Source organism: Artemia sp. Qi Xiang Cuo, chromosome 3 (genome assembly GCF_049724085.1).
Source record: "Artemia sp. Qi Xiang Cuo chromosome 3, ASM4972408v1, whole genome shotgun sequence".
Classification (NCBI taxonomy): Eukaryota; Metazoa; Arthropoda; class Branchiopoda; order Anostraca; family Artemiidae; genus Artemia; species Artemia sp. Qi Xiang Cuo.
Window position 1 is genome coordinate 63,139,511 of NC_142796.1, and position 27,381 is coordinate 63,166,891.

The following is a 27,381-nucleotide window of genomic DNA, read 5'->3' on the forward strand; positions in this document are numbered from 1 at the left end:
AGTTAGATTGAGTTAGGTGTCTCCTAGCGTCTGGAAAGTCCTTGGTCCTTTCTGTTCCCGCTGAAACTTGTCCAAGTATTGTCCACCAGACCAAACTTAATTTCCTTGCATGGCATTGAATAAAGATTGGTAAATGGAAACTTAAATGTATATAATCTAAGGGTTGCAAAAGTTTTGGCAATTGCAATTTTTTTTAGAAACTTTCTTTGAAATCTTTCGAAAAGATTTTGCTGAAGAAATGTCAGAATAGAAACTTTAGATAAGCTTTCAGGTACTCTGAAAAATATATAGGTAAAACATTTTTTCTCTTCTGGAAACACTATTTTTCAGTAAACAGTGCCAAAACGTTGTCAGGGATAGAAGTATCATTTGGAGAGGGGATACGTCACAAAGGCAACCTTGTTCACATGAGTTATATAAAGAAAATAAAATGAAATAGATATTTTTGCTATTCTGAATTTTTATTTTCGTAAAATCGATAGCATTTTTTAATTTCCTCGGTCCAGCACTCTACTATAGAAAATTTAAATGTCAGCTTGCATTACAAATTATTCTCTGCTGTATTTCTAGGCCTTTTCTATGGTTGTCCTGAATCATAATATATTAAGTGGGTAGAAGAGTCTAGGAAACTAGATTATGATTCGGTAACAATGTCAGAGATGGTAGTTACAATTTGAGGATGATAACTCTAGTTTCAAAATACTTATTCAAGAGAGAAAAAAGACATGCCGTATTGCGGAAAACAAAGCATCTTGAAAACCAAATTTAACACTGGGAAACAGATGAGACAATTAAAAAAAAAATTCGTTTCCAAAATGGACTAAAAAGTAGAAAGTAATTTTTTCCGAGAATCTGTGAATATAGGCTAAATGGAAAAAATGGACACAAAACAGAAAAGTCTTTACAAAAAGAGATATCAAATTAATCTAGGTTATAAATGCATAATGAAAAGTTTGTGAGTTGAGGGAAACGAGTTAAATAACAAAAGAACGTGCATAGTTTAAGGAGAGGAGGAATAATTTTGAAAAAATATCAATTATTCTTTTTTCCTATTTGACATTACTTTAGATTGTTCGAGGATTTTTTTTACCAGATGAAAAATTTTACGAGCACTCAGGAATATCTTAATGCTCTTTGTAGGAGATCAGGAGATAAAGTGTTCTAAGAAAAGGGTGGGACAAACTCTAGGAAACATTATTTAAACATAATTTTCTAGACATAAATAGAGATGAAGATCATACTACCTTTCTATCATAAACAACAAAATGTATGCAGAACAGCATGGAAATTTTTTCTATATGACAGTGGAACATGAACTTTAAATGAATATTTCGACCCTATATCCAAAGGCTGTCCTCAGCAAAACAATTAAAAACTATAAAAGAACCTCACATTAAAATACGATCATTAAAACTAAATCTTTTTAAAACAGTCCTAGCATCATTTCTTCAGGGTACGTTCAACCAGGGAGTCCTAGATTTTACCTTCAAAACACTTAACCTTACAGTCCTATTGAGTTTTCAGAAGAAAAATAACTAACACTAACAGAATGACAAAAAGACATTTTGGCTAACGAATACTAAATAATAATATGATAAGCTAGTTGAACCCAGTCTATACTAAAATTAATCTTATAGAACGTTCCATACTCGAACTACTAGTATCAATAACGTATAAACAGTCAAAGTGAGACAACACGCCTGAACTCTAGCCGATCTTTTCAGAGCGTCAGACTATACTCCTTCCCACAACTCCTTTGATATTTTTCAATCCAACTTTGTTCCAAAAAGCCTGGCTATCCATTTGACCCCAGCCAGTCACGTTCCTAAGGGGTGGTGGTGCTCGGAAAAACATTAATTACAGCTCCCTCCTCAATTATAAGCAAAAAAAAAGCCGAATTAAAGTAAAAAAAAATGATCAAAGTGGGCAATCCCCCAGCTGCGGCGCTTGGGACAGCTGACCCGGTTAAAAAATAGAGACAAAGAGAAAACAGAAAGCCTTGTAATTCCGTGGTAAAAGTGCGCTTTAATCTTAATGGCTACAGCACAGCTCAAACATTTTGTCAAGTGTTTTAACCACAGTTGCCCAAATTTACAAGTTCATATTTTGACAGAATATTTTCTTCAGCCTCATTTACCTAAATAGGATAACAGATTGATCTTAATTCTTCTGACAAGGCTATAATTGAACAGGTACAACTAGTATAGAGAAAAGCATTGTTTTTTATACTATTACGCTAATAAAAAAAAAAAAAAAAAAAAAAAAAAAAAATTAAAGTGTAATAAAAAAACAAAACGATTCGTTCGAGCCCACCTTGACTCCGCCTTAGTTGATGTAGCCTTAGTCAAGGCCACCTCCGCTACCTTAGTTAAGTACACCTCCACCTTAGTTAAGAAGATTCGTCCTAATCCCCAAACAACGGAAATAAGAATTCTGATCAAAGTATACAACAAAGAGTATGAACAACCTTCAAGAGTGGAAATCAGCCCAGTGCACTAATGTCGAAAAAAACGTCATCAGCGCCATCTAATGCTTGGCGGTTTTTTTTCTAGCTTCCTAATTGTAATGTTTTTTTTTTTAAGTGGCATAAAACACTTATCACTTCACTAACTGTGATAATTACACTAGTTTTAACCTTATGCTTACAATGGAAAAATGTCAAGGATTGTTAAACTCTAGATGGCGTTGATGATTTTTTTTTGTCGACACTAGTGCCAGTTTCCCCTCTTAAAAGTTACCTATTCTTTATTTTATAATACAAATAACACTTAAGCATAATACCGTTCTAATTTTCCAACTGATCTTGGTATTCAAGCAATGCCCAGTTACTGGTTTGAAGTGACTAGAAGGTCGACAGAAGAGAAAAGTGTGGTCTTTCCTAATCGTTTAATATTTATTAAAAAGGAAAGTAATAAACAGAAGAGAAACCGATATTTTCCTATATTTATTGAATTCTGAAAAACAAGTGCTTCACTTTGCAACTACAGATCTAGAAAAAGCCCATTGATATTATCAACAGCTCTGAATTTGGCCTTTAATCAACTCTCTACGATGTTATATAGTTTCATGCTAAATCCAGTGATGTCAATATTTTTTTGTTTTATGAGTGCGGGGGGGGGGGCTATGCCCACCTAGTTCCCCCACCCAGATTTTGAAAAATACCTTTTTTGGAGTACCTTCATTGAAATATTGTCCCCCTCTAAGTATTAAAATATATTTCACCCCACCCCCCTCCAAAAGCAATTACGAATTATCACCACTAGCCTAGCCTCTAAGAAATAGCCTAGTTTTGTTAGCCAGTATACGATTTTGAAATTTATTAAGGGCACTGGGAGGAAGAGTATACAAGAAGAGGGATCATATACTTTGTGTATGGGGTTTTCGACTATAGAGATTATAATGGTACTTTTTTCACGCTTCCTTGGCTTTTTACTCTAAAAATGGCAAGAAGAGGACCATTTTTTGGATTGCCATATTGCCCTTTGTAATGGTATTGACTCAAATTTATAGAAAGAACACAGATATTAAAATTAGCTTTCAAATGAGTCCTTAAACAGATTTCTATGATGGTTCAGTGCCCTACTAGCACTGGAGAGCCCCACTAGTGCCCATAGAATAAAAAGAAAAAAACACATCAGACAGCACAGAAAACGTGATTTTCCTTGTTGTTCAAGGTGGTGGGGAAGGGGCTTAAACTCTCCTGCAGTAGCTACAGCTGCAAACATGGCACTAAAAAAAATTGCCAAGAAACGCCAAAAGCTAGATAGCACCAATATCCACTCCTTTAACCTTCCTACACTCTTTGCCTTAAAGTCCTTATTAAAATAATTCATACAGGGCTTTAGAGTTGGAAGACGACAAAAAAAAAAAGTTAAAGCACAGCTCCCACTTCCCCTAATACCTCAGTTTCTTCCATATGCTCAGCAGCTAGAATGCAAATAGTCTGAAGAGTCTTTCCTAGACCCATGTCGTCACAAAGTATTCCATGAAGTTCATACTTTCGCAAAAACGCAAGCCAATTAACACCTTCCTGAAAAAATTTAGATTGATTAGAAAGAGATAAAAAGAAAACGTCTAAATATGAGGTAAAAAGGGAATATATTATATAAGCTATATTCAAATATTAAAAGAAACAACGAGTGAATAAACAAAACAGATTAGATATAATGAAAAAAAATGAGAGGTAATGGGAGAAACAGATAATAAGAGACAATGACAACACATCTAAACATGAGTTAAAAGGGAATTACATTACATAGAATATATTTATATATTGAAAAAAAAGCAATATATAAACAAATAAGTGTTCGATTCAAATAATTTTACGGGAAATAAGGTGATAAGTCGCTTTGAAGACAGGTAAATAAAACAATATGTGTCCTCAAAAACCTGTGACAACAATTAAATACCCCAGATTAAGGTCTCTAGAGAAAACCTTTTTTTAAATTTATGCACTCAAATGCAAAGTTAATAGCAATTGTGTATTCAAAACTAGGAATTTTTTTTATTAATAACAATAATAAATCCTAAAAATACAGTGTTTATTTTTACCGGGAATTCATAATTTCAGTTCATACAAGGAATCCTACAACTAAGCCTATAGAATCAAAACTTTGTTTATTCTCCTTTCATTTGACCTCTAAAAAAAAAAAAAAAAAAAAAAAATTGAAATCCGACTTTTTTGGCTTGTAATTTCAAGAAGCAAAGAAAAATTTTCCCTGGGGCGACAAATTTACACGTACTATGATATAGTGTAATATATACTAAATACACATGTTACACAACTAAAATTATTGGAGAGATAAAGCATATTAGAAACTTTGAATAGTAATAGAAATTCGTAATGAAAGAACATTTCTAAATATTTCTAATAATATTATTATTATTAATTACCATATTGCAATATATGTAACAATATACATTTTTCATGAATATCTAAAAAGTGTTTTACACAATTTAAATAATATAAATCGTTAATATTAATATGTTTATTTTATTATAAGTCTTTCATAATTAGAAAAGGTTCGACACAATATTTCGTATAATCGTGATCCCCATATTGAGCATTCTATATAGTATTCTATATGAATTTCTTCTGGAATATTCTTCTAGAATATAAAATATAATACATTAATATTCTAAAAACTCCATATAAGTATTCTATACAATCGTAATCCTCAGGTTCAAACACCATGTTCTACATACACAGGAAAAGAAGAAAACCCAAGTAAAAGTTAAAGATCTCGAAGACTATTTAGAAATTTAATTGAAAGCTCTAATGTCTATATCTTGTATCTGTGTATCTTGTATATGTACACTAATTCTTCACGCTTCAACCCATATTCATTCATACAGGTTCGACAAAATCACTCATAAAAAAAACAAACATGTATGATCAAGCGTCTCTCAAAAACAAGAGCAGGGATAGTGGTTCCAGGGTCCTCATACATGTTGAAATCGTTATATAATTCTCATTAAGATTACACCCCTTTTGAGGGATTTCAGCCCCAATTTCCCGTAACTATGGAAATCTTCATATGCTAATAGCTTTTGATGAGAAACTTTGACATTAATAAATTTCGCTAGAACAAAACAAGTAATTAACGGGTAGATATGAATAAATTTTACAAAACCCAACTTTCTTTGGTACTTTATTCTAAATCAAAGAATTAAAAATTTCACGAATTTAATTTAAATGTTGGTATTGTTTTTCTTGATTGTTACTGGCTCTTGATAATACTGATACAATTGATTGAATACTTCTCTGGCCTAAACTATTTATTCTTTCTTTTTCAGAATTGAATTGGATTTTGAAGTGACACAAACCGTGGTTCTGCGATCCAGCAGTACATTACGTCAAAAAATGACTACCCAAGTACCCACACGTAACGAGGCTTTGTTCCAAACAATTGTTGCGACAAGTTGGCAATATAAAAGAAGCATTGTTAGCGGAATTTGAACCAAAATTCCCATGAAATTGAAACGTGAAGCATAGAGTAGAATCAGTATCTAAGCATAGAGTCAGAAGATACAAACATATATATATATATATATATATATATATATATATATATATATATATATATATATATATATATATATATATATATATATATATATACATATATATATATAAACTCAAACGAAACCACATGTTTGCTTATCTCGGCCAACTCATTTCTCTTAGTCAACCCTTGAAGTTACTAGCAATTATTAGTAACAAATGGGACGGCAAAACACTCGTTGATCAAAAATGTGTTTTCACAATACGACAATTTTAAATAACATAGAAAATCACAATAATATCGTAAAACCTGTTGATAAGGTCGAAGCGTGGCGTCAATATCAAACTTCAGCTCAAACTTCTCTATTTTCTTTGGGTTCATCATCATTTTGAGAAAGCCTCTATCTTTACGTCTCTTCTCTTCAAGATGACCCGGCAAGGAGATGTCAGCACTGTCGCTATCCAATGGCATCATCCGAACTAGAGATGCAAAACATTGCGAAGCCAAATCTCTAACCCGAATGTCACTCATTCTACCTAAAAATTAAATATATTTACGCATTTCTTATCTAAAATAACAAGAGAAAGATGTAGGTCAATTGGGGGCGTAAGAAATGGGAGGGGGGGGGGGGTCTTGAGCCCATATCCCATCTCAAAACATCAAAATTATTGCAACTTTGCTAATTGTTCCTTAAAGTTTCTAAAAAAATGTTCATCCATCTACTCCGTGTCTTTTCCAATTTACTCCTCCCCCCCCCCCAACGAAAATTACATACGAATTTCAACATGAAACGTTACGATGTTGAAAATCGTTGAGATTCAGACATTTTGAACGAGAACTGTTAGGAAATTGTCGAAGCAGGACCAGGCGTTATTCGCCTCACTTGACAACTGAAATTCATATATTACTTGGTAATTTCAGTAACCCTAGGCCCCCCGACTCATGGGGAGAACTGTTAACATCAGAAATCTAGTTTCAGAAACTAAGGTCGGAAGAGCTTCTTAGGTTCTAAGTTACTGCTAAGTTACCTTCGTGGTTTGATGAAAGTAGCAGCAAATTGTAATTGTAAGTAATTGTATATTTTATTTAATCTATTTTAGTTTTATATATATTTTTTAGTTTTAGTTTCTAGTTTCTTTTTTTTAAGCTGAAAACGCCTTGTTATATACGGGGGAAATATTCGTTGTTTTTTTTGTTGATTTTCTTCGCTTTCATTTACTAGCCATAGACCCGTTTGTCTTCTTTATATTCATTTCTTTGTTTTCGTTAAGATCCCAGCATGAATCTCCTAGGTCAAAACCCCCCGAAATTCATAATTTGCAAGTAGTATTCGACTCCTACCGGCTACACAAAATTTCGCAATATAAAAGCCAACAACCATTGTACAGCTACTGAAAAAACGATTAATCTCAGCTACAACTACCACGTCCGTACTATTACTTAAAAATAAGTGCCATTATTAATACAACTTATTACCAACCTTCGCTAATTTGCTTTTTAATTAAATAAGAAAGTTTGTTTTTAACATAATAAAGGGATTTTAGCCGTTCTTTGCGGTTGATCACCAAGAGTTTAGTGACATATTGTTCCTATTTCTGCTTTATACGTTTCTGCCCACAGTCGTCTTTAGAGGGATAGAGAAAATTGACAATTTGTTCAATTGTCCCAAATAAATCCCAACTAAAAGAATAAATCCCAAACTAAAAGCGATGAGACAAAACAGACTTTCGGTCATAATTAGTAACAAGAATAGGATTTAAAATAGTTTACTATCCAAGCTTGTAAAGCTAAAATTCTGCTATTTTTTTTTTTTTTTTTTCTGTAATTCGTAAAAGCACAGTTTGTCCGTTACTACACCCGTGGCTATCAGATTTCCTACAATTTTCTTTAAAACTTCTTATAATTATGCACAGTGTGTGAATAGAAAATTTAATTTGTTCCCGAAAAGCTTCATTTATACCCCTCCCTCATTGTCTCAAAAAACTCTACCAATTGGATGACATTAGCCGAGTCCCTTGGCTCAGGGGCATGGGAAACAGCTATTGATTCATGCTCCTTGACTATTTTGGACTTTGATGGGCCGCAGACGTCCATTAATTTTGCTTCACAATCGAGTGCTATTTTGTCACTTTGTAGGAGCGAATTTCGAAAATTTGTGAACTGTAAAACAGCTCTTTCACCGAGGGCATGTCCACAGAATGATTCCCATGTATTTTTAATATTTTATGTGATTATTTAATTTTAATTCGTTTCGATGTCTCGAAAGACATAATGGACAATAGAAGCATGCCACCCCTCATTTTACCCTCGCATAACAGCAGATTTATATTGGCTATAGGAAAAAAGTGCCCGTATGAATTTTCACCTTTAGGTGGCTCGTGAATTTCCCCATGTGAAACCGGCTATTAACCCTTTAAACACCGAAAATCGACCTTAGGAAAGTCCTTACTGCCACTACTTGCTTAAGCAAAAAGATATTTCATCGAAGCATTGTCACGCAATAGTTTATGCACCGCAGTTAAAAAAGCATACTTAAAACACAGTTAGAAACGGCAGTTTCAACAGAAGAAACAGCACTTTAAACAACAGTAGGAAAAACATACTTGGAAGTGAAGGAAGATTTATTTTGCGATGAAAAATTAGAGACAGTACTAACAAGATTAAAAAATAATAAGACCACGGGTACTAATACTGTGGTAATACTGAAATTTATGAATAAAATTTTTGAAAAAGGGGAAATACCTAGTTATTTTAGGAAACTTTAATTAAACCCCTCTCTAAATAAGGTGATAAGAGTGTGGTATAGATGCATTAGTTTGGTTTCTGTAGGAAGTAAATTACTTAGCATCATGATCCGAGCCGTTCCTAAGGTGGTGCTCGGGAAAAATTAAATAAATTGCCCCCCCCCCCCCTCTTCTTCCAACTCATATAAAAGCAATAAAAGCCGAATCAAAGTGAAAATTTGATCAAAGTGGGCAAGCCCCAAGCCGTGGTGCCCCCAAGGCTGCGGCACTCGGGGTGGATGACCAAGCTACCCCCCCCCCTGAACGTCTCTAATGATGATATGTTTTAGAATTAGAAATTTAGGTTAAGTTTTGAGAGAACAACAGTGTGGTTTTAGGAAGGGCAGAGGATGCATCAATCAGATTTTCACTCTCAGAATAATAATTGAGAAGTGCCTGAGTCACCAGACCCATTTAGTCACCAGTTTTATTGATTATTAACAAGCGTTTGATTCAGCCGATAGAAGAGATTGAGAGAAGGTCCCATCCTTGCATGGTATACCAGCTAAAACATTACAGTGATTAGTGCTATATGCGAGAATAACATTAACGCGGTTAAGGTAGAAAATAAGTTCTGTGGATGAAGGGTGAGACACTGCCAATGATCGTCCTTTTCGGCCGACACCCTTGGTCGTAAGGAAGGATTTAAGGAAAATGAAACTTCTTGGGAGGGCGTAAAGCGGCAGGCTTTAAATAAATATTTTCCTTCAAATGAGCCATTAAACAGCTCTCTACGATGTTCCAGTGCCCCGCAATCATTGAAAAAAAGTAAAGAGAACAAATCAATGTTACCCAATGTTTTTTTCTAGTTTTTGTGCTTTTTTATGATTTTTTTTTGTTTTTTGTTTAATGACTCCGAAATGCGAATTCAATCCTTCGGGGCTTGTGATAGAAGTTTTTTGAAATAAATATCTTATCTTTTTTGTCTATCGCCCCCCTTAAGCTCCTAAATAAATTCAGCGTCCCCCCTTCCCACTCCTTAAGAACTTACACGTCTTTTGTCCACTCGCATCTAGAATATGCTTGTCCAGTTTGGCACCCTGGTATCTCTCGCGATGAATCGGAAAAATGGAATCAATTCAAAAAAGGGCCTTGCGAATAATTTTCAAAGAAGGCAAGGTGCCATACTCTCTGCTCCTAAAAAAAGCTAGTCTGAAAACCCTGGAGCAAAGGAGGGTCTCGTTGTTCCTCCATTTTGCAAAAAATGCCATAACAAACACTCGGACGGAAAATATTTTCCCCAAAAGTCACTCTCCGTCCAGATTAGGGCCACCTCAATCTGTTTCTGAGCCCATCCCTGCTTTATCCTCCAGTCACTGCGTTACTTCCAGATACGAAAGAACTTTTATCCCCTTCATTACAGAAAAAATGAATAAAATGTCTCAATAGTTTCTTTTTTTCCCCCTCTTTTTTGTTTATTAGCTGATTAGTTTTTATTGTTTTTAACTCTTTTATTGATTTACTGTAGTTGAATTGTTGACACTTTCTTAGTATCCCTTTAAATTTAAATGCATTTATGTCTCGCTCTAAGTTTAGTTTGACCAGTTTTTACAAGTTTTTTATGCATTTAGGTCTCACTCTAAGATTAGTTAGACCAATTTTTGTTTTTTTAATTTTTTAATTGACTTTTTACAGTTTTAATTATTGATTTTTAAATGATAGTTTATTATGGCTTTCTCTATTTCGTTGTTGTTCTCTGCATTTTTAGTGTAACCATTTATATTGTCGACTCCAAAGTCCGAATTCGACCCTTTGTGGGCTTGTGATAGCGATTTTTTTGAAATAAATATCTCATCATCTTACCCATGCAAAAAAGTGATTTTTCCTTCTTATTCAAGGTAGGGGGCTGTGAAATTTTTGTTTAGAGTTTTTGGTCATGGTGATTCCAATGTTGTACTTTTTGATTCATTCCGACGCCATATTTTAGGGGTTTCAGGCTGTTTTTTGAAATTTCCATAAATTGGTTTTCAGAACAGCATTTTATTATTAAGACTAGTAATAATTACGATTCCTGAGTCAGCTAAAATCGTGATTTTTTCTCACTCACCCTTTTTTTTAAACACGTTTTTCATTTTCGGTCATTACGGGCAGTGGTTCGTCATTTACTAGGTTACAGCAACCGCTGTACTCTAAGTACCAAAACATGTTAGTAGTATGGACAACACGGGTTCGGGACCACATCATTTATCAAATCAATTTATATCATTTTCAGTCCATTTTACATCATTTTAACATCAAATATGGCACACTTTGAACACTTTCCATCCCTACATTCAAAATGAAAACAGGTCCTTGGAAATCAAATTGGGTCTCATTTTTTTTTATACTTTTTCACAATGTGAACACGGGTTCTAGGTCCCACCTAGATCACCCATAAATTTACCCCCCCCCCTCCCTTTCAAGGTTGTAACATGATTGGGTCAGTATGGCTTCAGCCCTTTAGCAGGTCAGAAATCATGCAAATTTTCAATCCATTTATTTCAATTATATTCCCCCTGCCCATCCATCCAAAGTTCTGTAGCTCAACTATTATTAAAATTTGTAGCAGAGTATTCTGAAAAATATAGGCTAAGTAGCAAGCCAAAATACTAATTTGTATGCAGAAAAAAAAGTTAAGAAATATTTCTTTTTTATTAGATAATTGAAGAAATAAAGTTAATCAAAGACGAACTGAAAGTAATTTAAAAAGAAACTTTGTTCAATAAAGAAGCTCTTCAAAGAAATACAAAAAGCGGGCAATAACCCAAAGCCGAGCAAAAGTAAGTTAAAATAATAATAATTTCAACCTAAAAACAAACACAGATCATTGCCAATGAATAAATGAGATCCAAAACGACAAAAAGTACAATGAGTAATCAAATCAGACTTGAAATAAAACAGAAACCGCCACAAACAGAGGTAGGATTAACCACTACCCCCTTCCCCCTCCAAGCCTTCTAAAAACCGGAGTCATTTAAGATTTGCTGAAACCAAAATATATTTTGAAGTTTTTCTTTTACAACGTTAATAAAATCAAATGCTGAGACTTTAAAGAAATGAATATCGTTATATATTTATCAGTCAGTCTGCTTTCATTAGTTAAACAAAAATACGTATGTGAGGGAAGTTGCCCCCTCCTCAATACCTCGCTCTTTACACTAAAGTTTAAATCTTTTCCAAATTCTTTAAGAATGACTCCTGAAACACAAAGGTCGTTTAATTTGAAGAAATAAATAAATAAAAACCATAAAAGAAATAATTGCGTATATGAGGGGGGTTACTCCTCCAAAACGCCTCGCTCTTTACACTGAAGTTATTTAGTACTTAAAAAAGCTTATTATTGTTCTAATTAAACAAACATAGTGTTTCATGAGTCGGTCTTACAGAATTGGGACAGAATTCGAACTTTAGCATAAGAGCGAGGTGTTACCCCCCTCATATTCGTAATAATTTCTGTTCGTTTTAAATTCTAATATTGCTTCTTACATTCAGTTGAAAAAAAACGTGTTTTTTTATATTTAATTTCTGGTCGTTTTCTTAGATAATTCGAGGAAATCTGGCTATTCCTCCACGGAAAAACCCCTCCTCCCCAATGATTGATTCTCTAGACAATCCAATCCTGGCGAAAATTTACCACGGAAAACTACCCTTAAGATTTCCATACATAAAATTGAATCGGCAATGAAAAAACAAGACATGAAAACATTCTTGTATAAAAATACTGGCAAATTCCACCAGTGTAAAATTTCCCCTTAAAAGTTTACCCCTTGGAAATTTCCCTCCCCGTGTAAAAATATCTCCGTGGAAAATCCCTTGCAGCAGAAAATTCGACCTCCCCCAATAAATATATGCATACTTCCCAATAACAAATATTATACGTAAACAATGGGCAAATTTTGTAGCTTAAAAACCTCTCCCAAGGGGCTATGGGAGGGTCATGATATCTCAAAAGGCATTGTTATTTGGCCTTTCAATTATGCTGAACAAAATAACTGTCTCAAAATTTTGATCGGACGATTTTGAGAAAAAAGGGGCATGGGAAGGCTACTTATGCTCCAATTTTTTAGTAATTTAAAAAGGAAACTAGAACTTTTAATTTCTGTTCGAATGAGCCCTCTCACGATATTCTAGGGGCGATACAATCACCCCTGAAAAAAAAACAACAACAACAAAACAAATGAACACGCATCCGTGATCCTTCTTCTAGCAAAAAATACAAAATTCCACATTTTTTAAAGATAGGCACTTGAAACCTCTACAGTAGGGTTCTCTGATACGCTGAATCTGATGTTGTGATTTTCATTAAGACTCTATGAGTTTTAAAGGGCGTTTCTACCTTTTTTCAAAAAATAGGCAAATTTTCTCACGTTCGTAAACTTTGATTAGTAAGATTAAACTTAATGAAACTTATATATTTGAAATCAGCATAAAACTCCAATTCTTTTGATATATCTATTGGTATTAAAATTCCGTTTTTTTAAGTTTCGGTTACTATTGAGCCGGGTCGCTCCTTGCTTACAGTTCGTTACCACGAACTGCTTAATTATAAAAGATATGAATGGCTGTGCAAGGCTGGTACTTTAAGAAGGAATGGCACTCTGGGCAGGCCTATGGAATATGACTTTTAATCACGAATTTATAAAGCATCTTAAACGCACATTACTCTAGGCTTCAAGTGCTTATCAAATGCCGGATGAGACACTACTTTGACGAATGATGGATGGCACTGACCAGTGCATAATAAAAGACCTTATTTACTTGTTCTCCCTCTGGCCCCCGTCCATTGCCGTTGTGTTTGATTAACTAACTTCGGCTATATATTTGCCCATTAGGCAGGGGGGTAAAGCATAGCATAAATTAAATACGTAACCTAACATAACCTAGGTACCTCCCCCCCCCCTAAACCCCAAAAAACGATAGTTTAAATATTGTAAACGCATTGAGAAACCACGCCTTGCGATCCATTTCTCGATAGCAAATACCCGTTTGACTGGTTTCCTTTAGTGTTTCCTACAGTATATAGCGGTGTGTAAGATATAATGCACAATTACCGTATGATTTTATAAATCCAAATGTTGTGAAACATTTTCATATTAACATATCAAGGTTCTAGACTATTTATTTAGTTAGTAAAGTCATGGTTTCTTTCTGATAAAAACGTCCTAGTCGCTTGAGAGCACATTTAGCTTTTCAAAAAAAAATCATAGTAAATTCGGTACTGTTCTACTTAATGGTAAACACCGCTATAGACTCTATAGCAAATTAGCATGGAGACCCGTAAAGCGGGTAACTGTTATCTAAATTGATCGCACAGCGTAGTTTCTCATTGAATTTACAATATTTAAACTGTTGTTTTTGGGGGTTTAGGGGGGGGGAAGGTACCTAGGTTAGGTTACGTATTTAATATATGCTATGCTTTACCCCCACCCCCTTATGTGCAAATATATAGCCCAAATTTGTTTCATAAAGCATTATAACCGGGTATCTGTCTCTCCTGTTTGACTAGTTTCCTTGATAGAGTCTATAGCTGTGTGTACCATTAAGTAAAACAGTACCGTAAATTTATATAAGTTTTTTTTATTTATTTATTTTTTTATTATTATTTTTTTTAACAGGATTTGAAACTAACCAGAAATACAATGACTAATTACCAGGAATTCTGAAAAATTTTCGAAAAACCTGAAATTTCTTTACATAAAAAACAACTAAGAAAATGGCCCCCGAGAGGCGCAAATGACTAACTTCTAGTTAAAGTTGCATGAAACAAAATTTAAATTACATGATTGTACATGGTGAGCAAAAACTGAAACAAAAAGACTAACAAATAGAAATTATGCAAAAAAATTAAATGCAATTTATGAAACAAAAGAAAAAAACAAAAACATTTTCTTTGTTTTAATGACTCTCACTATATAGGAATTTTATAATTAGCAGAAAACTCTAAAATACGAAAAACAAGCGTTTTTGTAATAAAATGCAACGAAAAGATATTTTATCTATCAGGGTAACGGCGTAAAGACCTTCTAGGGGACCCTCCCCCCCCCAAAGAAAATTAAATAATTCAAAAATAGTATATTTTGATCTAGTTCAATTTGAACATGTCCTGACAATTTCAACGTAATACCCTTAGCCGTTCCTGAGGTATCGCCCTTTGGACAAAACTGAATGCATGAAGTTTCTTTCATTTAGTTTAAAATCCTCCCAAAAATAGACTGAAGTTCTATATTGACTTCTAATTTTAATTTTAAATTTTTATATTAAAACTTATTTAACGTTATATGTTGGCAAAGCCACGAACATCTCATATGGAATGAAAAATGTCCACCTAAATTGAAAACAGACAATATGTTCATAAATAGAAATCACGGAGGTCTTCAGGTCATACATGTGGAATGTAGGATGAAAGAACTTTTCATTATGACAACGTTGGAACAAGTGATGAGAAAAAAAAAAACCACCAACAAGTGCTTGGTATGAAACATGGAAAAGAAAAGAAAAGAAATATCCTCCAAAATATAATCAAGCATTCGAAGAAACTTATGAAATAGAAAAATTAGGAATGTCGCTTGAGATAAGTGGGAAAATTGACAAAGTAAAACCTAAGGAATATTATGAAAAAAAAGAAGCAGCTTCCTCTACTAAAAATAATTGAAAATGATAGTTATAGTCAAGAAGAGGTGGACAAAAGTTTCATACACCTAGAAAGTTACAGGATGCCGCCAAAAGTTAAAGAAGATGTTTATCTTTGTGCATAATTTTTTACCCGCATAGTAGTCAAAGGTAAAGATGAATATGAGTGGTAGTAATGGAAATTGTAAGCTATGCGAGAAAAAACTAGAAACGCAATATCACGTAATGTTAGAATGTGAAAAACAAGAAACAAATGTAACATAAGAGCAGATTTTAAGATAAATATTTCGAACTTTTAATGAAATGTTTGATTTTAGAGTTTAATCAGAATTTTCAGATTATAATAGTTAGCTTCAGAATTTGTTCAGTATTTTTAAGTTTATTTATTAGGTAAGATTTAAATCTAATTGAATAGTTATAGTATAGGATTTTATGAATTTTTAGATTATAGATTTTAGATTTGATAATTTTTTTTAATGTTTGTTTGGAATTTATGTTAAAATAGTGGAATTTATTTTATATGTTGAGGGGGATACGATTCACCTGGATTGTGAAGTATTTGATTTTTGGGAATTGTTTTGAGGATTATTGTAGCTACCTAACAACGCAAGGCCCATCGAGAGTAGTTTGTTGAAATGTGATGTATTAAAAAAAAAAATATATATATATTTAATTTTTTATTTTCTTTGTGTAAATATAGTGAAAAGTGTTTTAAAGTGTTATAAGAAAGGTGAATATATTTTAAAGTACAAAAACGTATATGAATTGTAAATTTGTATTTTAATGTTATATGTTATAGGCCTAATTAATGAGAGCATCCACTTGCCGCAGTGGGTATCTAGAATGAAAATTTTGTAATTTTTTACTGTTAAATTAATTGATGGAGAATCGTATGAATGAAAAAAAAAGTGTTATGGTAGAAAGGTAGATAAAAAGTACTAGGAGAGAAAAAATTATGTATGTGAGGAATTTTAAAAGTGGAGAGCAATGGAACGTCGAGTAAGAGGTAAGATAGATAGGTAGTAAAGTGAAGGAATAATAGAGAAATAGGGACAAATTAGATTACAAATAAGCAAACATTCTTAGATAAAAAAATAAAGAAGAAAGAAATGTGATTGATTTTTTTTTTTTCAGGAGTACGAAAAGGAAACAAAAACCGGTTTGATTCTATCCATTACGTGGTGTATCACCTATTATTGAGAACACAAAAAGAAGAGGAAGTGCAGAAAGGAGGACCAAATACCGCTGGTTAAAGAAAGAAAAGAAGATGAATTTAAAATATGCATTAGAAAATAATTTTGTATCTTTTCAATATTATAGTCTATTTTTGATAAAAAAAAGCCACGAACATCTTAACATAGAAAAACTTTTCAAAAAAATTGCATCGATTTGTGACATCAGCAATAAATTTTATTTTCAAGGATTTTATCTTTGTTGTAAAAAAATTAAAAAAATTCATACCTCCATACGATTTCTCCGGCATTGATTTCACCACACGCATAACCATCTGCGCTAGGAGGCGTTGAACTTTGTTTTGCATTATATGGTAATTGGTAAGATATGCTAAGCTTGCTGTTTTTAAAGTTATATTTGCCACAGGAGTTGCAGCATTTAGGTAATTAGTTTTGTTTGCTGTTTTTCACGGTTTAACACTATCCTACAAAATTGGTTGAATGTAATCCATGATTGTGGGCAATCAAAAGAGAAAAGTATTGTCACAAGTATAGGGGAAACGTGGCAAGGGAAAAATAGGACACGGTACAGTACCTATATAACGTGGTGCCTTAGTTAAGAAATACTATTAAAAAATTCTTCCTTAGTTGCATCACTTGCTAAATAATTTTATTTATTTAACACAAATTTCTGTCATTTATATAATGACAATTTCTAACAGTTATTATTTTACATATTCTTTTTCTTTGGTTAAGAAAAGAATAATTTACATCGTTTCCGTTTCTCCCTATAAGAATTCAAATTTTGGCTCACTAGTTGTATGTTTGCCAAAATTTTGCAACAATTTAAAAAAAAAAGTTGTACTATAATGCTTTCAATTGGTAGGTAGGGGGAGAAATACTAAAATATAAATAATTTGAAAATCAGCACAATTTTTTGGTTTCTATAGGGTTGAAAGGATTCCAGTCCCTATCATGTTACAATCTTGAGTATAGACAAATATTACGCAACTATTACCCTCCTCATACCCTGAAATTTTCAACTTAAGTTTCTTAACTTCTCCGCAAATATCACATGTAATCCCTTTTGCCAACCTTGTATACAAATAGTGTATTTTGATTTAGTTCAATATCCAATGTAAAAGCCATTTACGTTGATATATCCTACTTGACGGTAATGCAAGTTATGTTGTGATATAATTAAATTTGCTATAAACATGAACACAAAAACTGGATTCAAAATGAGCCGAGCAAATATTACAAGAAAAATGTCCACTCTTCCCCATGGACACCACTGGTGCCGATCACTGGCGTCAATTCACAAAAATTAAAGAGGCTAGGCAATATCCAGTGCCCCCCCCCCCCCCGCTATATTCTTCTGATACATTAAATCAAATCGCAATGCGTTTAAACAAATTTTCGAAGTGTTTTAACCATTTGATACCCCCCCCTCTAAAACAAAATTCCAGACGCGGCCCTCGGGAAGGGAGGAGTATTCTTCATAATCCAGGGGGGGGGAATCGTTGTTTTTTCAATTTCTTTAAAAAAAATACGAACAAAAGCCAAGTCCTTTTTTAATAACAATACCGTAAAAAGACTTCCTTAAATCTGGAAGGGGAATGCAGAAATATATCTTGCAGGATAATACACCCCGCCCCACTGAAGCTACTGGTATTATTCACCCATGCTACTTGATAATAATACAACTTGTATTGTGACATTATAAAATTTGCTCCAAAGATGGAAACAAAAGCAGAATTTTTAATCACCCAATCAAAATAAACATTAACAATATAGTGAGACATTATCAGGTAATTGATTACTTTTTTTATTTTTATCAATATTTTTCTTTTTCATTTGTAAATTACTATATTAATTCCATAATTCCATCTTGTTACTAACAATGTAGCCAGAACACTGTATTGAAGAATAGATTGCCTTAAAGTATAATTCCAGTTTTATAGTAGAGTTTGAGTAATATTAGTATATGCATATTAAACTGCCAATGCACATTCATTTTTATTTTTTTTAGCCCTACTCATGTTAATTTCTGCTCGCTTTGAGCTTGACTCGCTTATTTATTGTAATTTCTGATTGTTTTGAGTTTCATTTATTTATCGATGCTGATTTGTGGTAGTTTCACGCTTGGTAGATTATTTTATTTTTGCTCATTTTTTGTTTAATGGATTTTTTTACTTTTCTTTGAAAAACTTATTTTGTGGAAAAAGTTTTTTTTAATTAATTTATGTTCGTTTTATATTGAAATAGTCTCTTCAGGGAAGAAGAAAATAATAGTTTAAATCTTTTTGTATTTTTAAAGACTTTATAGTTTGGCCTGCTATTTGCATGTCGGAGAAAAGTTTTTAGCAATTTTTTACAACATACACCCTTTTAAAAATCTGGACACAAATAGTAGTGCTTAATTTAGTTTCATACCTCCTCTAGTTGACCTGATATAGAAAACTTGACACCATTCGCGAGAAAATCTGTTTACTTTCTTTGATAGCTTGGATACACTTACGCTATTTTGATTTAGTTAAAATTTAAGAGTTGAAGTAGCCCCTATAGTTTGAACATAATACCCTCAGTCGTTCTTGGGATACTGCTGAGATGCCTTATTGGGAATTAGTATTAACACAGTTCATTTTGATTTAATCTTAGGGCAAAATTTAGTTTTTAAACACAATGGGAACATCAGAGGATGGGCGTGGGAGGAGGATTAGTTGCCCTCCAATCAGTTTCCACTATTATAAAGGGCAACACAAGGGTCAGCAGCCATTTTAGTTAAGAGACTCAAATATAAACAGTGGGACGATTATTTGATACCTGACAACAATTTATATTTATTAATGTATCAAATCTATATCATAGCTTTAGACCTTGACTCAATTGCGAGTGCCCCACCCGCAATTACCCCTACCCACAAATATTACTATTTACATTATTTCTATCCTAGGATGAAAGGATGATAAACTATCTATCTACAAGTAAAATGAATCATTTTATGCAATTCTTGAAAAAAAGATAACTTTCACGGCTTCCAAAGTTTGATAACTACATTTACCATTTATAATATATATATATATATATATATATATATATATATATATATATATATATATATATATATATATATATATATATATATATATATATATATATATATATATATATATATATATATATATATATATATATATATATATATATAGTTGAGCTAGATCGCCTTATTTTAAATTACTACTTACTTTTAATTCCTCTCAAGAGGCTCCTTTTTTCTTAATACAAATTTTCAAACTGAGGAGATTCAACTTGGGTGGTTGGTTTTTGTTTTTATCCCACTAGATTCACAACCATCACGAATCCAAGTGTAATTATAGTTTCATTTTTAGTCTTTCATTCTCAGTCAGTAAGACTTGATACCTGGGCTTCCACTATCCAAGAATTTTCGCGGATTCCCCCCCCCCCAAAAAAAAAAATTGGTTCCCCGAAAATCAACCAATCACGGTGTCACCCCTAGCAACTATCCCTAGCAAACATTACTTTACATACCATAATTTTTCACTACTCTCTGGTTCGTTAATTATCGTCTCCTGTGTTACCTTGCATAAGAACCAGACCGATACAATTCAAGTATAGATGGTTCTTCATATTTTCATACAACTATCATTTTCCTGCATTTAGATTAAACCATTTCGAATGCAGTATTCCAAATGCTATTAAATGTCTTACTTTTGTATCATTCGTGGTCAAGACAATCTTGACAAAATTAGACAAGAATTTAACTTAAAGTTGTTGAACCCTCGGTTGGATTTTGGGTTTTGAAATTGAACTTCTAAAGAGGGAGAATTTTTTTGAAAGCCGAATCATAAGTTTAAATTTTGTTTTCTTTTGCTATTTTTGGTTTTGGACATACTGTATTAATGTTTAATACTTAATGATTGAAGGCATAATATATTGAAGGAATTGATATTTTTGCCAGGAATCTTTAAAATTTAAGTTCTTTTCTTTTTTATCTGAGAATTGTATTTGTCTGGACTCCCCTCACAATTATTGTTCTGGTCCCTTCACCCGTGCAATATTTTCAGTGGGCGTAATATTTCAAACTGCAGTTTTAGGATCTTTTTACAGTCTTGCAAAGCTGTTAGTTAGGCGAAGGAAATTTTACTGACAATATGTTCTACTCAAATTCGGGGTAGCCAAGTAAACTTGTTTAAATAGTTAGGTCTACCTTTACAACTTCTAAGGCTTGAACAATTTTAGTAATCCTGTATCAAGGTTAATTCCGAGATAAAAACAAAACAATTTAAAGAAATTGTGGTATAGTTTATTTTATCGGGAGAACTGTCCCTAAATACCATATTATTACCATAAAAAATGCACTACACACCTCCCCCTCCTAACGAGGCAAAATTTAGCTATAGACTATGTACAAGGTCGGGGAATAGAGGATTTAAACAGAAGTGACCCCAAAAATATTATTCATAAGAATATTTCCTAGATAATTTCGGAGACCACACTGCCTTTCCATGACGATAAATAAAAGCTCAAATAGGGATTAAATCCTTTTAATAGACAGTGATGATGATAACAGTGACAGAAATTCACAAAAATACCAGATATTTCGGTCACATTTACAGCGACCGTCATCAGTAGTAAAACTTATGACGGTTTTACTACTGATGACGGTCACTGTAGATGTGACCGAAATATCTGGTATTTTTGTGAATTTCTATCACTGTTATCATCATCACTGTCTATTAAAAGGATTTTATCCCTATTTGAACTTTTATTTATCGTTAAGAATATTTCCATTACAGGTTAAAGTACAAATTGGTTATTAGGCTCATATTGTTTCCTTGTCAAGTTTTATATTATTTTCGGATTTATTTACCACGAACTTGGTTAATAATGCCAAATAATGTTAGTCTGAAAAAAAAAGAATAAGTAACTTTTATAAGATTTATAGCCTATATATATCATGTCCAGGCATTAGATGGGCTGATATAAAAACAAGACTGCAATAAGTACTATATTTGAAACATGGATGGCCGCAGGGTTGGTGGGATGGGTGGGGGGTTAATCGGTGACTATATAGTAATTATGAGGTCACCAAAAGAAAGGAAAGCATAGTAGAAACAAACAATGATAAAAAATGTATGTGTCGAGGGAGGACACATATGCTTGGATTATGCTGATGATTTAAGCATCCTAGATGAAAGTTTGAGCAAAATGAATGAAGTTTTAGAGGTTTTGCGAGTTCAGGGTGCTAGAATTGGTTTGAAAATTAATGTTAGGAAGACTAAGTCACTAAGGCTAGGAATAAGTGAAGATGAAAAGGCGACGTTGGATAATAAAAAGATTGATCAGGTTGACAGCTTCACTTATCTTGGTAGTATTATTAGTAAAGATGGTGGGAGCAGAGAAGATGTTAAAAGCAGAATAGCCAAGGCTCAGGGCGTTTTCTCACAGTTAAAAAAAAGTTTGGAAGAATAGGAGGACAAGTCTGCAAAGGAAGATAAGTCTGCAAAGCAAGATTAGAATATTAGAAGCTACAGTGATGACAGTGGTCAAATATGGCTCTGAAGCATGGACGCTCCGAAAAGCGGAAGAAGATTTGCTAGATGTTTTCCAGAGAAATTGCTTAAGGATTATTCGGGGTACCCGGCTGACTGACCGTATTTCAAACAATAAGCTATACGAAGAATGTGGTTCAATATCGTTCTCTAGGACTATAATGAAAGAAAGGTTGAGGTGGCTAGGGCACATTGTGCGGACGAAGGATGACAGATTGCCGAAGATTGTTCTTTTTGGCCAACCGCCTAGGGCTAAACGGAAAGCAGGTCGTCTCCGTCTGGGGTGGGAGGACGTCATAACGATAGATTTAAAGGAAATGGGAACTTCGTGGGCGGGTGTAAAAAGGAAGGCTTTGAATAGATTGGGGTGGAGGAAGAGCGTGTGTAGCGGCTTGGTGCTGCGGTGAGTTGTTAGTAGTGGTAGTAGTCGAGGGAGTATTTTCCGCCGGGGGGGGGATTTTCCGCGGGGGAACTTTCCGCGGAGGGTATTTTCTGCGGGGGTAATTTCCGCGGTTTTTTTTCGCGGGGGCATTTTCAGCGAGAGAGTATTTTCTGTGGGGGTATTTTTTGTGTGGGGGAGGGGTACTTTCCATTTTTTTTTCCATGGGAGGATTTTCCGGGGGATAAACACATAAAACCTTAGAATCAGCAGGAAAAAGCAATAATGTGTCCATTGTAGCCGAAATCCCCTTTTAATTTAAGTTTAAATTTACTTGTTTAATTTAGTTCTTGTTTGTTTTAAGTTTTAATGCTGCCCCATATTTATAGGTTGAATTTTTTCTATTTAATTTACATATCTAGAAACCGCAAACAATATTTGTTTTTAAATATTATTAATGAATTGCTGAGATTAATGACTTAGTGAAAAAATGCTACTGGTATTTACAGTTCACATGTGTTCACTATTTTTTTTTTCAGTTTTGAAGTTTTTGCCACAATACTAGCAATAGTGTTTTCAGCTATGGTTTCCAATCCTGTGCTCTGGCTCTAAAACCTGCTCCGTAAAATGCTTGATTTACTACGCGGACTCAAGTCCTACTTGAGCCTAAAACCGAAGCTAAAACCAATTTTGGCTCCCGAATTTTTGGAACAAAATTCCATTCTGTTTTCCCCCCGAAATTTCCCTGAATCTTGAATACTTGTCCCCGAAAACTCCCCAAGGTTTTAAGATTCGAGTGGAAGCCCTGCTTGATACACAGAAAGATGTTTTTGTCGACCTTTGGACGCCGGAAGTGAAGTGTCTGTTTACGAAAAAAGAAAATAGGTGACTGCTTGTTTGTCTATCTTGACTATGCTGAACAAATCAGGGTGAAATAAAATATTGTACTCTTGTAGATGAAAAAATACAAACATAGGTACAAAAATACTGAATTGTACCATAATTTTATAAAATGTACCACATTATGTGGGATTGTACTAAATTGTACCATTAGAGGTGAAACGGGCCCAAATGGTACAATTGTACCACGTTTGGCATCACTGTTATATAGCCCACATAAGTTAATATATAGTCTATAAAGTTAAAATTCTACAATGTTTTTAACTTCTAGTCTTTTCTGTAATTTGTTAAAATTCAGTATACCCATTACTTCTTCCTTGGCTTTCAGATTTCCTACAATTTTATTCAAAACTTCAAATAATTATGAGAAAATATCTCAATTATTATACTTAGAGCGGCAGTAAAACTTAAAAAAAAAAGAAGACAAAGCTTAAACGCTATGATTTTGAGATTTGAGGAGATTAGGAAGGTTTGAATATGGAAAACATATTTTTAAAACAAAACTTAACCAAAAACCATGTTCATGTGTAACTTTTCATATATTGGAGAAGCCCCTCCCCCCCCGTCTTTAGCTGCATAACTCGGTTACATTAGAAGCATATAAGTAATATTGAATGCTCTCCTACCCACCAACAAATCATAATAAAATAACTAATAATACCCTAGAAAGCACTTTTAAAATATATATTGATCTTTTTTTCAGAAAGTACTCCTGCACAAAAAAAAAAATCATAACAAACAAATAAATAAAAATATGAACTTACCAAGAATAGGTATGACTAGAATAGCAATAAAAGGAACAATTTGTATATTCATTTTGTCCACCAGGATGTACAGAGCTTCTATACAGCCCATTCGCGTTATCTCGCAATCACTCGACAATCCAGGCAACACCTGTATTAGAAAAATTTCATATTAGAAATGTTTTTCGTATTAGAAATATACACAACCTTCGATAAATAGAGAAACGTAAACGGGGACTATTAAAACATGACACATAACAATCGCATAGGGTGAGAACGCCCTATGTGCAAAATTCTAGAATCACATATGTATGTTTTGAGTTTTATGTTAATTTTTTTTTGTTTTTTTTTATCTGTTTGGTTATCTCTCCTTCCTCCATATCATACTGTGGCATTCGGAGGGGATGTGTTTATGTTAAGCTTTTTGTCAATAATTGATATTAAATAAATGTATAAATAAATATGTGGGGACACTATCAAAACAGGAGATATCATTACTCTGCCAATACAGAATGCATTACAAAAAAGTCCTGAAATTTAAGGACGGGGGCTATCTAGTTTCTTTATTTAGGTACTAATTAAAAACAAAAACGGTTAATGACTTCAAAAAGATTGTTACTCCTAATGCTTCGATATATAGGGATATTTTGGGACAATTAAATAAGGACACGGGACTACTCTGCCAAGCAAAAAGATATTTTGTGCAAATGGTAATGATAGCTAGAAAGCTCTAAATTTCCTTGACCTCCGGCGTTGGTGGAGGTAAGCACAAAAACCGGAACTGATTTTAGGAAGAAAGGTGCATTTTGTTGGAAAGCACCAGGCGGAAGAAAAAGAAGATAAGGAGGGCTATCCACAAAGAAACATATGTTGAGAGATCAAATAAAAAAGACAGGCGCTAATTTCACATAAACCACAACTGCGTTCAACAGGGAAGCGTCCTGCTAGTTGGGCACTGTAAAAACAGGACACATCCCTGCTAAGCCAAAATATTGCATTTTGAAAACCCTGAAATTGACATAATAGGGCTATTTAGAAGGAATCTTAGGCTAAGGAAATAAATTAAAAGAAAGACATACGTTTAGTATCAATGTCTTCTTGGCAGAATCTCTTCATTCTTTACTGACAACTTTATCTCCGAACAACTTTGTTCTCCATAACAACCTTGACAACTTTATCTAGGATGCGTCTTTTATTGTAAGTGAAGATGCTATAATTTCGTTGAGTAATTCTAATCCTATTCTAATTAAAGAATTTTAATTCCTTTCTGGTCTGGTAGAAAATAGAGATCTTTGTACTAGTTTTTAACAAATGTCAATCTTTTCTCGTTAATATTAATGGTCGACCTGAATTAATTTGCAATCAATTAATTTGCGAGTCGATAATAGTTTCGTATATTCAAGGTAAAACTAGAACAGAGCAGAATTACAAGACTAGAATTAGAAAAAGTAGAATTTAGATCAGCAGCACGGTTACGTGGTATCTACCGTCATGACATTTTAGGTTCCCTCTTGAATGTAGTAGGTCTCCAGCACGATCAATATCATTCGCTCCTTTAGTGAAATTAAAAAAAAAAATTTACTAAATCAATTTTACTTTATTATTTTAAATATTGTAAATATTTACTTGGTTTTTCATTTTTTTTTTTTCAGATTTGAAACTAATGATTCGTTGGAGATAGCCAGGATTAAAATGAATAACTTCTACCGTAATCTGATATTGTTTTTCTCTATCTCTTTACTAAACGCTTGAAATTTCAATTATTTTGTCTTTTTTCTATTATATATTTTATTCGTTTATTTTACTAGGCCTGTTGTACTGTTTTTCTTTTTAACTTCGGCAAATCATTGCTTTGTTCAATTTGTTGGAGTTTTTGCAATTTTATTTACTTATATTTTGCACCAATCAATTTTGAAATAAATAAATAAATATACACTAGCCTTGTTTACAACAGCTTCAATAACCGAAAGTTTTGATGGTGTTCCTATATTCGCAATAGCAGCCAGGGCTCGTCCGGCCATATGTCGGATACCCTTGTGACGATGAGAAAGAAGATCACATATGGAGTCTAAAAGATCATGTAGATTTGGATGCAATAAAGGTGATAATTTTGGAGCCACACATTCAATTACTTGTAAGCCAATGATATACGACTCAAACAGTTCTGAGCCTATATCTGCAAGAAGAGAAACAAATACATAGATTGTGAATTCGTGGAACATCGAAGCAAATCAACCATGAAATAACGAACAAAAGTAATTTTACAGTAAATTTTTGACAAAGCTCAGGGATATGATATGTCATGTTTGAATTTCTTATCCTATATTTTACGGGGTACCTAATTGAAATAAGTAAAGAAAATCTTGCTTTGTTAATTCTACCCCTTGTAAATTTTTGGACTCTATTTTTATTCATTATCGAAATTCATTACCCCTTATTGAAACTGGCATTGTTCCGAATCATAAGCAGCGCAATAGCGCTGCCTATGTAAAGAACGATGTTGGCACAATGTATTATTATTATTTATTTTTTTCTTGGTTTTAGACCAGGGCACTTCGTATCGAAGGAGTTGTCGTAGAAACTTCGAAAAGGACTCACTCAATTGGAAATTGAAATGTATAGTGCCCTTTTTAATAGTCCACAGTGATTGAAGGGCAACTAGCCCCCCCCCCTACGTCCAGCATTCCTCCTAACACATCCAATCAAAATTTTGAGATAGCCTTTTTGTTCAGCATAGTTGATTTCCAGATAGAAAATATGTTTTTGAGGAGGTCACTCCCCCACAACCCTCGGGGCAAGGGTTTTAAGTTATGCCCTGGGGGCATATAAGAACGATGTTGGTACAATGTATTATTTATTATTTTTTTCCTTTAGACCAGGGCACTTCGTATCGAAGATGTTGTCGCAGATACTTCGAAAAGGGCTCATTCAATTGAAAATTGAAGTGGTTTGTGCCCTTTTTAATAGTCGAAAGTGATTGGAAGGTAACTAACACCCCACCATTACCCCAAATACATCCAATCAAAATTTTGAGATAGCCATTTTGTTCAGCGTAGTTGATTTACAGATAGAAAATATGTTTCTGAGGAGGTCACTCCCCACAACCCTCAGGGCAAGGGTTTTAAGTTATGCCCTGGGGGCATATAAGAACGATATTGGTACAATGTATTATTTATCATTTTTTTCCTTTAAACCAGGGCAGTTAGTATCGAAG

At 33.5% G+C, this 27,381-nt stretch overlaps 1 protein-coding gene across 1 annotated transcript in view; it reads right to left on the reverse strand.

The window, feature by feature from the left end:
- Hel89B (histone acetyltransferase 1) overlaps positions 1-27,381 on the reverse strand; it is a 246,885-nt gene that overhangs the window by 48,762 nt on the left and 170,742 nt on the right. Inside the window, exons 18-21 of the mRNA XM_089086437.1 lie at positions 26,108-26,343; positions 24,189-24,318; positions 6,315-6,541; positions 3,902-4,030 (exon numbers count right to left, since the gene is read on the reverse strand). Coding sequence (XP_088942563.1) covers positions 3,902-4,030; positions 6,315-6,541; positions 24,189-24,318; positions 26,108-26,343 — 722 coding nt within the window. The remainder of the gene's footprint in view (positions 1-3,901; positions 4,031-6,314; positions 6,542-24,188; positions 24,319-26,107; positions 26,344-27,381) is intronic.